We start from the raw sequence: 11,976 nt of genomic DNA on the forward strand, positions 1-11,976 counted from the left end.
AGGTAGCGGCTGCGGCTGCGGCGGGAGCCGGCCCGGCGCCTGCTCCCTCCCCAGAGGCCGGGTGGGGCGGGGTGGGGCGGCCGGCTGGGGGCGGGGCGCTCCCCGACCCGCTTCCCCCTCCTCCCGCCGCGGGCGGAGCCTCCTCCCCAGGCCTGCCGGGCGGGCTGCCTGCTTCTGGTTTCATTTGCCGAGGCCTGACCTCTCTCCCTCTCCCTTCCCCCAGCCCTTTGAATTCCTGGCTCCTTTTGCACTCTCTGGTCTCAGCTCCAGGGTCACCTCCTCAGGGAGGCTCTCCTGGACCATCCCGCCACAGGCCTCCCTATTATATACCGTCCTGTTTTGTTTTCCTCAAGGCACTGAACAGGGGCCGAAATTATCTTCCTCATGTATTCATCTTCTAGGGTCTCAGAATAAAACACAGTGTTCCATAGAGGGCTCTAAACCGCCTGAAAGCTTCTCTGACCTCCCAGGCAACACAATCCGGCTACACTGGCCTTGCTGCCTGGCAAACTCCCTCCTCGGGGCCTTTGCACTGGCCCTTCCCTCTGGCCAGAACACTCTTGTTCCAGAGCTTTAGTCCCTCTCTCGTTTCATTGGGTCTACTCAACGTCACCTCTTCAAGGAACTTCCTACCAGCACCAGCCAGCATCCTATCTACACCACGCACCACGCACCCTTTCACTATTCTCCCCCTGCTCTGTTTTATTCTTTTCCTTTTCACTTCACCTTCTAAGATACTAAGTAATTTCTTTATTGTATTAAGTGTATTGTCCACCTCCTCATGTCAGGGGTTTTTGTCTTTATAGTTTTACTGCCGTATCAGTGCGGTATCATCCACGGTACCTGGCACACGGAAGGTGTTCAATCCATGAATGTTTGTGAATCAATGTATGTTTTTGTTTTCATATTTCTTTTCTTTGTTTACCTCCTCCCCTGAGCCATGAAAAGAGAGACCCTGTGAGGCTTATCCTCACGTATCCTTGCTGGATCCTTATTGACTGTAACAGTGCCCAGAATATAGTAGGTGTTCAATAAATACAGGTTAATCAAGCTCTTGCGATTTCTGTGAGCTCTCCAGCATGCGATCTGGAGCAAGCCACATGGAGACTCGGAGCCTCCTGTTTCCTTAGGCCATAAAGATAGATTATGGGAGAAATTATGTGAACTTGCCTAGCAGGGGCCTGCTTCTAATTAGCATTTTACCCTCCTTTTATTATGAAAAATGGTAAGCATATAGAAAAGATGGGGGGTGGGATGTATTCTCAGTGCCTGTATAGCCTCCCATCTAGATTTAATTGTTAATATTTTGTTTCCTTTATCTACATATGTATATATGCATATGTATATTTTTTCTTTTGCTGAACCATTGGAAAGTAAATTGTAGACATCTTAACATTCTACCTCTAATAGCTCAACAGGAATTTCTTTTTCTTTTCTTTCTTTCTTTTTTTCTTTTTTAATAGGAAAGGAGGTTTTGTTTTTTGTTGTTGTTGTTTTTTAAGTTTATTTATTTTGAGAGAGAGAGAGAGAGAGCAAGCACTTGCAAGCAGGGAAGGGGCAGAGAAAGGGAGAGAGAGAATCCCAAGCAGGCTCCAGGGGGCCACCAGCATAGAGCCCCGGTGGGGGCTATGAGATCATGACCTGAGCTGAGATCAAGATTCTGATGCTTAATTGACTGAGCCACCCAGGCACCTCGGTATTTCTTAAGATTAAGGACACTCACCTACAAACACAACATTTCACATCTAATAGAATTAAGATTTCCAGGGGCGCCTGGGTGGCTCTGTCGGTTGAGTGTCTGACTCTGATTTTGGCATGATCTCATGGTGCGTGAGTTCGAGCCCCACATCGGGCTCTGTGCTGACAGTTTGGAGCCTGCTTTGGAGTCTCTCTCTCCCACTCTCTGTCCCTACCCCACTGGTTCTCTTTCTCTCTGTCAATAAATGAAAAACCTTAAAAAAAAAAAAAAAAAGAGCACCTCGGTGGCTCTGTTGGTTAAGCATCTGACTTCACCTCAGGAGATCTGGTGAGTTCAAGCCCCACATCAAGCTCTGTGCTGACATCTCAGATCCTGGAGCCTGCTTCAAGTTCTGTTTCTCTCTCTCTCTGCCCCTCCCTTACTCACACTCTGTCTCAAAAATAAATAAACATTAAAAAAAATAATAATAATTCCAGGGGCGCCTGGATGGTTCAATCAGTTAAGGGTCTGACTCTTGATTTCGGCTCTGGTCACGATCTCATGATGGTATGTGAGAACGAGTCCCATGACAACTGGCTCTTCGCGGACAGCAAGGACCCTGATTGGGATTCTCTCTCTCTTCCCCTCCCCTGCGTTCTGTCTTAAAAAAAAAAAAAATGTAATAAATAAACATAAAATAAAAAGAATTAAGAATTCCACAAGTCATCTGATATCCAGTCTATATTCAGATTTCCCCGTGAATATCTTTTGTAGCTGTTTCTCCAACAGGATTTAGTGAAGGTTCATATGCTTATTTGGTTGTAATAAAGAAATTATACAGTAATTTTCATTCTGGAAAATCCTCCACCATCAACCCCACCAAACCCTTTTTCTGTTTTCTTGAAATTGAATTGTTGGTGGAACAGCACAGTTGTGCTGCAGATGTTCCACATTCTGTATTTGTCTGATTGTGTTCATGTTTAATTTGTTCCTCTCTGTCTCCTATAAGCTGAAGGTTAGGTCTAGAGGCTTTGTGAGATTCAGTTTATGAAATTTAACAGGGAGACTCCACAGGGAGTGTGTGTACTTCCTAACGCATCATATAGGGTGGTGCCCAGTGTCGGGGTGTCCCTCTCTTGTGGGTACAGAGTTTCATTACATGGTTAAGGTGGTGAGAACCACATCTCCACATCATAAAAGGATATTTTCCCCTTGCAGTTAGCAAGTAACCTGTGGGGTGATGTGTTGGAGCCTGTCAAGATCCTGTTAATCTTTCACCCTAAGGTTTGAGCATCCATTGATAATTGATGCCTGAATCGAATAGTATAGTTAGCATTTTCTAGAGCTTACTTTGGCCAGAAGCTTTATTTACAACTAACAATTCTTCCCAGAACTCCAGAAGAGTTAGCAAATGAGCTACTTGGAGAAGCTAAGTCCCATTGTCAGTTTATCAGACAAGTGTTAAACTCCTGTCTACCCATAGCCAACCCCACGTGTCCCCCTCTCCTTGAATTAAGTACCTGTGCTATGCCAACCGCTAATGCTACCAACAAAAGGACATGTCGAGCACCATTCTGAGCATTTCATGCGATTACTCTTTTTTTGATATTAATTAATGAATTAATGTATGTATTGATTTTTAAGTAGGCTCCAAGCCCTACTAAGGGCTCGAACTCATGACCCTGACATCGAGAGTCACATGCTCTACAGACTGAGCCACATAGGCACCCCGTCCCCCCCAACCCCGGCCTTTTTTAAAGATTTTGTTTTTAAATAATCTCTACACCCAATGTGGGGCTTGAACCCACACTCTCAAGATCAAGAGTTGCATGGTCTTCCAACTGAGTCAACCGGGTGCCCTTATAGGATTATTCTTTTTAATCTTCAAAATAATCTCATTTTAAAGGTGAGGAAACAGGGGCACCTGGGTGGCTCAGTTGGTTAAGGATCTGACTCTAGCTCAGGTCATGATCTCACAGTTCGTGGTTTTGAGCCCCACGTTGGGCTCTGTGCTGACAGCTGGGAGCCTGGAGCCTGCTTCGGATTCTGTGTCTCCCTCTCTCTCTCCGCCCCTCCCCCACTTGAGCTCTGTCTCTCTCTCTCTCAAAAATAAAATAAACATTAAAAAAAAAATTTTTTTTTAAGGTGAGGAAACTGAGACCCGAGGGGATTCAAACACTCGCCCAAAGTCACAAAGTTACTTAGGGTATGAAGCCCAGGATATGTGACTCCAGTGGCATCCACTCCTGCCCCCTCCCTCCACGCCTATAACCACCATATAACTGCCCAGCATTTGCTGAGTGTGCTATAGTGCTCTTACAGATACAAACTTATTTTAATTTTCCTAACTCCCAAGGGGTAGGCAAGAAGATGCCCATTTAACACACTGTGTGGCTCAGAGAGGTTAAGCATTTTTCCAAGGTCACACACACATCTAATGAGTGGTTAGAATTTGAACCCATGCCTATCTGGCTTACAGTACAGACCCGTTAGAGTTGGGTGTGTAAGAAGCTCAGTTTGGGTTTGGCAAGTGCATGGGCAGGAGTGAGGGGCCTGCACTTTGAGAGGTTAAAAAAAAACCCTCCCCGCTACTGTCCCGCAGGGAAAACGGCCACCCCACCTGGCCCGGTCCCTTCACGCAGCAGCCGGGCATGCGCCCTGGAGCCAACCTACCCTCCTTTCGAACCTTCCCTCTATAGGCTCCGCCCATCACCGTCCAGGCCCAATCCCTGGGTGGAGGGCGGGGCCGCCACGGGAGTGGGTGGTAGTTAAGGAGAGTCAGGAGCCTGGAGTCGTGCGCCGGAGTCAGAACTGCGTCTCACGACCCAGGCGCCGGTTGCTGAAGGAAAGCGAGCGAGCGATGCTGCCGTCGCCGCTTCCTGATTGGCTGTGCGTTGATCCCTCTTCGTTCTGATTGGCAGCGGGTGAGCTAGGTATGTAAATGAAGTGAAGGGGCCTGAGGAGAGAAGGGAAACCCTCGGCGGGGTCGTTCGGCCGGTTCGATCCCCGGGTCCTGCCGGTACGCGCCGGGGCTGCCCGGGATCGAGATGCGCGGGCCTCTAAGTGTCGCCCGGCCGGGTTGGGTGAATCACGTCGCAGCCCAGGAAGGGGGCGGAGGCGCCGGCTTCTGGCTCCGGCTGCGTGACTCACCCGCCCCCGCCGCCGCCGCTTCGGAAGGAGCCACCTCCACTGCCTGCCGGAAGCGAGCGCAGGCAGAGAAGGCGGAATTAGTCCTCCGGGGATCCCAGCCCGCACGGTCCTGGGCGGCAAGCTGGAGCGACAGCCAGGACGTGGGGGCAGTGTCGAGGATCCCGGGGTCTGAGGAGCCGGAATCCCCGGGGAAAGCCGGCCTGGCGCCGCTAGGGGGCACCGGGACCAGGGGGCGGAGTCGGGTGGGGGCAGAATTCCTGCGGTTCTGAACTCCCGGGTCTGCGGGGAAGGAGGCGAGGACCGTTTTTAGTAGGGTGGGGGGTTACTTCTAAGGTCCTGTTGGGCAACTCCCCGGGGACTGGACCTTGCAAGCTTCCAGTCTGAAAAAAGCAAGTTGGGGCTGGGGTCCAGAACTCCAGGGGCCCCTACCTCGGGGAAAGTGTGGGTCCTCAAAGTTCTCTCAGTGGCCCCCTGTGCCCGTCAAGATTTCCCGGCAAGCTCGGTCTACTAGGCCTCCCAAATAAATCCTGAATCGATCAACTTCCTTCCACGTCCACTACCAATCACCTACTCCAGGCTACCATCATCACCCCAAGAGTGCACTAGCCTCCAAATGGGGCTTCCGATCACGCTCTTCCCCGTCTCCACTCCTCCCCACTCATCTTACTCCAAGCAGCTGAGGGGGATCTTCTGGAAACCTAATCCACAGCACCACTCTCTAATCCCTGCTCAAAACCCTTCAGTGACACTCACAGTAAAATCCAACTTCTTGCCTCTGCTTGCTTTCCAAACCCTGTTCCCTCCCATGTCACACTCTGTGCGCTGACCACACTGGTGTTTTTTCAGTTCAAGCTCATCCAGCCTCCAGGTCTTTCTTTGCTTTTGTTGTTGTTCTCTCTTCCCTGAATGCTCTCCCCCTGGTTCTTCTATAGCTGACTCCTCCTGCTTGAGGGCTCCACTCAAATGTCTCTTACTCAGAGGAGCCTGCCCTGACCACCCCCCAGAATCTTTTAGTGTCTTCCTAGCACCATCTGTACATTTCCTGTATTTAAAATTTCTTTTTTTTTTTTTAATGTTTATTTATTTTTGAGACAGAGAGAGACAGAGCATGAATGAGGGAGGGTCAGAGAGAGAGGGAGACACAGAATCTGAAGCAGGCTCCAGGCTCTGAGCTATCAGCACAGAGCCCGACACGGGGCTCGAACTCACGGACTGTGAGATCATGACCTGAGCCGAAGCCGGTGGCCCAACTGACTGAGCCACCCAGGCGCCCCTACATTTCCTGTGTTTATGTATGTATTTGTCTGATTTATAGACATTCAATAAATGTTAGGTTAAACTATGTGAAACAGCTGCTTTCATGGGTTAAAAAAAGGTTGAATATTGGGCATTTCACATGGTTCACTGAAGAAGTACATAACAATAGCTATTAAAAGTACTTGTTAATAAGAATAGTTACAATGTAGGGGCGCCTGGGTGGCTCAGTCAGTTAAGCATCTGACTCTTGACTTCTGCTCAGGTCATGAGATCGAGCCCCGAGTCAGGCTCTGCGCTGATATCAAAGGGACTGCTTGGGATTCCCTCCCCCCCTCTACCTCTCTCTCCCCCTCTCTCAAAATAAATAAACTTTAAAAAATAGAGTGCACTAGGCACTGTTGTAAGTGCTTTTTGTATATTATCTCATTTACTCCAGAGAACAACTCTATTATCTTAAAGTTTCCCTAAGGAAGCACAGGCTCAAGAAGTTAAATGACTGGCCCGAGATCACACCAGACACCAGTTACCAGAGCCAGGGTTTGAACTTGCCACGGACTTTCTATAAGTGAATGACTCGTCCCACCCCCCACCCCCTGCAGATGATGCTGAGCAAAGGTCTGAAGCGCAAGCGGGAGGAGGAGGAGGAGGAGGAGGAGCCGGAGAAGGAAGCCTTGGCAGTCGACACCTGGTGGCTGGATCCCAGGCTCCCAGCAGTGGCACAGGCACCCCCGGCTGTGCCCTCCAATTCCCTCTTAGACCTCTCGGTGCTCAAGCTCCACCACAGCCTGCGGCAGAGTGAGCCGGACCTGCGGCACCTGGTGCTGCTAGTGAACACCCTGCGGCGCATCCAGGCATCCATGGAGCCTGAAGCTACCCTGCCCTCCGTGCCCAGCCCACCTGAGGCCCCTGGCGTGGCGGCTGACAGCCTGCTGGCCAGCTCAGACGCTGCCCTCTCAGCCTCCATGGCCAGCCTTCTGGAGGACCTCAGCCATATCGAGGGCCTGAGCCAGGCCCCCCAGCCCTTGGTGGACGAAGGGCCGCCGGGCCGCCCCAGTGGCGGGGCCCCACCCGGCCTGGGTGCCTTGGACCTGCTGGGCCCAGCCACTGGCTGTCTGCTGGACGATGAGCTCGAGGGCCTGTTTGAGGACATCGACACCTCTATGTATGACAGCGAACTTTGGGCACCAGCGTCTGAGGGCCTCAAACCCGGCCCTGAGGATGGGCCTGGCAAGGAGGAAGGTCTGGAGCTGGATGAGGCCCAGCTAGACTACCTCCTGGACGTGTTGGTGGGCACACAGGCGCTGGAGCGGCCACCGGGGCCAGGGCGCTGACCCCCACAGCGGAGATGGTGGTTTGGTGTCCAAACTGAGCCTGGTTGCTGGACTAACTGTCCTTGGAAAGACACAGCTAACTTCCCTAGAACGGAGAGAGGGGCTTTGGAGAGACAGAATCCGTTCCTGAGCAACTTCACCTCTGTCCTCTTGTCTAGGGCTAATGAGGGGAATCTGGGACTGGCCCTTGGGAGGGGATGACAGGGCCCGGTGGCTGGAATGTGATTTGGACCAGGCCCTGTGCTGGACTGAATCGGCGGAGGTCGTTCCCGGGGATACTTTTTCCGTGATGTGGGACAAGACTGCACCATTTTCTGGAAATTAAAACCAGTCCTGGGTTATTTCAAGTCTGTGTGCTTTGTCTCTGGGCTAAGGCAAGGGTCAGGTAATAACCTCCAAATTTTACTGAGCGTGGACTGTGTGTGCTAAGCACCTGACGTGTGTTCACTCTTTTCATCTTTGAAATTAGATGGCCATTATTATTATCCCCATTTCACATTTTGAGAAAACTGAGGCTCCAACAGGACATCACATGAGGGGGTGGGTTTCAAGCCATGAACTTTACTGCTTTCTTGTTCTGGTAAGCGGATGAGTTAGCTCTGGTAACTGGCCCTCTAGAAAACTCCCCCCAACATACTCAGCCAGGTTTCCCTGATTGTGTATGATGATGGTGGTCGTGGTAGCAGTGGAGGAGCCCCAGGCCACCAGAAATCATGGCCTTGCCTGAAGTCTACTTGTGTGTCTTGAGGCTGGGGGGGGGGGGGGGGGGGGGGGGGGGGGGGGGGGGAGGGGCAAAAGGGAGGTTTCAGAATGAGCCAGAAATAAAAGCCCAAAGCTGAAGGCTTGATGGAGCTTCTCCAAAGAGCTTTGAGAGCCAGCTCTCCAAGAAAATGGGGAAAGGCACGGGAGACTCCAGCAAGTTAAGAAGAAAAAAAAAAATCCACTCGGGGTCTCAAATCTGCCTTTGGGCAGGGATAGGGCAATTTGGAGGGTGCCTCTGAAATAAAGCCACCGGGTTTAGCGGCTTGACCGCAAAGCAGAGGCGGTCCTGCTTTCCTTCTAGAAGAAACCCAGGCCCTGGCGAGCTGGGGCCACCTGCCCCACTGCTCGTGTGATAGGGCCCGCCCGAGCGCCGCGCCGGGTGTCTGCGCCGCCCCCGCGGTCCAGCCGCATTCCTGGCCCGGCTGGGAGGGGCCGCACACTCAGAGGCCTGGCACGGGACCCAGGAGGCGTCCTTCCTGGCGGCTGTGGGGGCAGGGCAGCGCCCCGGGTGCGGGCGGGGGGAGGGGCACGGTGAAACCCACGGGCGGCCGGGGGGCCGGGGGCCGGACGGTGACCTGCGAGGCCCGCTGGGCCTCCAGTGGGGTAACGCCGGCAAGAGGACACCGAAATCGCCGGGCCCCAGAGCCTCCACCCTGGCCGGAAGCTCTAGGGAGGCTGAAGCTGGGGTGGAACTGGGGGAGGCGGGCAGCTTCGGCGGCCCCTCGGGCCGGGAAGGGGCGGGCAGAGCGGAGCTTCCTGGAGGAGGAGAGGAAGTCGTGCCCATTTCTGGAAGTGGATGGGGCGGCCCGGGGAGGGGGGAGTGGAAATGGCCCGAAGGGAGCTGGTGCCCTGGCTGAGGGTCTTCGGGTGCCTGACTCCTACACCGGGTGACTCCAATGGGATTCAGACCTTGAGAGTGTGGGTTGAGCTCTGCAATGCCCCCTGGTGCTCAGTCTGGGGGTCTGAGATGCCACTGCCTTAGTTCCCTGTAGATCTGTCCAGTGGTCAAGTAATCTCCCAGTGTAGGGCCAGCAATGCCCTCTGTTTACAACACTCTGGGGGCCTGTTTCCGTTGTCTCTGGGTGCCAAACTGGGGTACAATCTGTGATGCATACTGATGCAGACACCCTACCCATCTGTCAACGATGCTGGCATCTGCCCCTGTGCCTACTTGGCCAGCGATGCCCCCTCTCCCCAGAGCCTCTGTATACAGTTGCACAGGTTGTGGGCTGCGCATAGACTCCATGTTTAAGGGGCTACTATGCGTGTTTCAGGCACCATTCATTTCCATATTGACTGCAACAGTTTCCCAGCAGATGGAGGTCAAACGCCTTGGGGAAGGAGTATGCCTTTTGCACAAAAGCACCATATGGGCTGGATCAGCTATAGTCCCATCCCGCTGGTGCCCTCGGGTCTATGAGCAGCTCGTGCCTGAGGACCTATTCCCCCCACCCCCTACTCTCCCCATGTCTGACCCCCAGATGATTGCGCAGGCTCCCAGGCTCTAGTGTGCCCCACCGCCCTCAGGCTCAACCCCAAGAGGCCACCCTACCTCAGCCAGCAGATTCCAGGGCCCACACCATTCCGAGCTGAGCCACCAGCCCTGGCGCTGTTACTCCTTTTCACAGAGCCTCTGTGTTCCTGCCAGGACACTCCCCAGCCAGGCTAGCTCCCCTCCAGGGGCATTCTCAGGATCCCCCATCACACACACACACCTCTCTCCTCAACACCTGGGGCAGTTGTCCTTGCTGTCCTTCACTCCCCTCCCTTCATCCCTTCTCTTATTCAGAAAAGATGTATGCTGGCCTACTGCGTGCCTGGGTAAATCTGACCGTGTCTGTCCTCTGCTCCTCTGAGATCTGAACTCTGCCCCTACCAAGGCTCATCTCCCCCACCTCCCCGTCCCATTCACGCACTTAAGGAACATTTACTGAGCACCTGCGGTCCCAGTGCAGAAATCTATGCTTTTTTTTTTTTTAACATTTATTCATTTTTGAGAGTGAGAGACGGAGCATGAGCGGGGGAGGGGCAGAGAGAGAGGGAGACACAGAATCTGAAGCAGGCTCCAGGCTCCGAACTGTCAGCACAGAGCCCGACGCGGGGCTCGAACTCACGAACCACGAGATCATGACCCAAGCCGAAGTCTGACGCTCAACCGACTGAACCACCTAGGCGCCCCCAGAAATCTAATTATGCTTAAGTCGATGATTATTTTTTTTAATTATTATTTTTTTCAACGTTTTTATTTATTTTTGGGACAGAGAGAGACAGAGCATGAACGGGGGAGGGGCAGAGAGAGAGGGAGACACAGAATGGGAAACAGGCTCCAGGCTCCGAGCCATCAACCCAGAGCCCGACGCGGGGCTCGAACTCACGGACCGCGAGATCGTGACCTGGCTGAAGTCGGACGCTTAACCGACTGCGCCACCCAGGCGCCCCAAGTCGATGATTATTGATGCAATAAGCCATTGAGCAGAGGTTGTGCTGAAAAGCCAGATCACCTGCATTTGAACCTCTCTGCTTTGCCATCCTGTGGCTCTGTGACCCTAAGCAAGGCACTTCAAGTCTCTGTGCTCATCTGTAAACTGGAACAGTAACAGCCTACCTCCAAGGGCTGTTGTCCCGAGGTGGATGGGGGGGGGGGGGTGTTGTAGGCAGAGGGAACAGTATAAGCAACGGCTAGCCCCTGAGGGACCCTAAAACTTTTTCTAGGATCTGGAAGCTCTGGGTTTGTCTGGAAAGAGGGAGAAGCAGTGAGGTAAGTGATGGGGCTGGAGGGGTCTGCAGGGGGCCAGGGCGCAAGGGACACTGGGTAAGGGACTTTACTGCTAAGGTACTAGGGAATCACAAAATGAAGGAATCCCTCTGGCTGCCATGTGGACGCAGTGGTACAGAGGTGAGACTAAAGGCCGGGAACCCCGAGGGGAAGCTGGGAAGGGACATCACATCCGTGGCAGGATGGTTGGGAGGAAGGGGAGAGGGGTTTGAAAACCAAGAGGACAGGCTCCGGGATTGATGAGCCTCGATGGGGCAGGGGCCTCACACAAGGCCCAGGGCTCTAACCAGGAGACCCACGGGGACAGTTGGGGCTGCCTTGGGATGGTGACTGGGGGGACAAGCAGGTCTGGGGTTGACGCTGAGGCCAGAGAGGGACACAGTGGGTGAGAGGGGCTGGTGGGGGGACACCCAGGAGAAGGCATCTGGGTCTCGAGGCCAGTGGGACTGGGCTTAATAGGGAGGGTGGGAGGCAGGAGCAGGCAGAGGTGATGTGAGTGAGGGAGAGATATTGGCTGTGTTGCTCGGCACCCAGCTACCACTTGGCTCGGAGTGGATCGGAGAGGGTGGTCCCTGAGGACAAGCTTCCACCTCTTTCCCCAGCCGCACAGGATATCCTGTGTTTACTGAGGTGGCCTTGGCTGGAACCGGGACACTGGTGCCACCCCCTAAACTCAACTTCCCATGGCCACACCCCCTGGGGTGAGGGAAATTGAGAGACACAGAGAGAGACAGAGAGAGGGACAGAGACGAGGAATGAGGATAGAGACAAAGAGAGGAACAGAGAGGTACAAAGACACACAGACACACTGTTCATGACAAAACACGGCAAACTAGAAAAGGAAGCTTCCTCAGCTTCCCCTGCCTCTTTTACATTCCCCGATTTCTCCAAGGGGCCCCTTGCACAGGCTGTCCCTCTACTTGGAACCCACTCTCATTGACCCACCACCTACCCAGCAGCCTTCCGTGAACTTTTTTTCTTTTAATTTTATTTAGTTTTGAGAGAGAGAGAGAGAGAGAGAG

At 53.2% G+C, this 11,976-nt stretch overlaps 1 protein-coding gene across 1 annotated transcript; it reads left to right on the forward strand.

The window, feature by feature from the left end:
* Positions 1-4,457: 4,457 nt before the first annotated feature.
* Positions 4,458-7,763, forward strand: SERTAD1 (SERTA domain containing 1). The gene is made up of 2 exons (XM_043598884.1): positions 4,458-4,611; positions 6,685-7,763. Exon 2 carries the CDS (start codon positions 6,685-6,687, stop codon positions 7,414-7,416), a length of 732 nt encoding a protein of 243 aa, XP_043454819.1. The 5' UTR covers positions 4,458-4,611; the 3' UTR covers positions 7,417-7,763.
* Positions 7,764-11,976: the final 4,213 nt, after the last annotated feature.

Source organism: Prionailurus bengalensis, chromosome E2 (assembly GCF_016509475.1).
Source record: "Prionailurus bengalensis isolate Pbe53 chromosome E2, Fcat_Pben_1.1_paternal_pri, whole genome shotgun sequence".
Taxonomy (NCBI): Eukaryota; Metazoa; Chordata; class Mammalia; order Carnivora; family Felidae; genus Prionailurus; species Prionailurus bengalensis.

What these genes read in the sequence shown, in the direction of transcription:
- SERTAD1 (XM_043598884.1), top strand. Translation starts at nt 6,685, where the DNA reads ATGATGCTGAGCAAAGGTCTGAAGCGCAAGCGGGAGGAGGAGGAGGAG.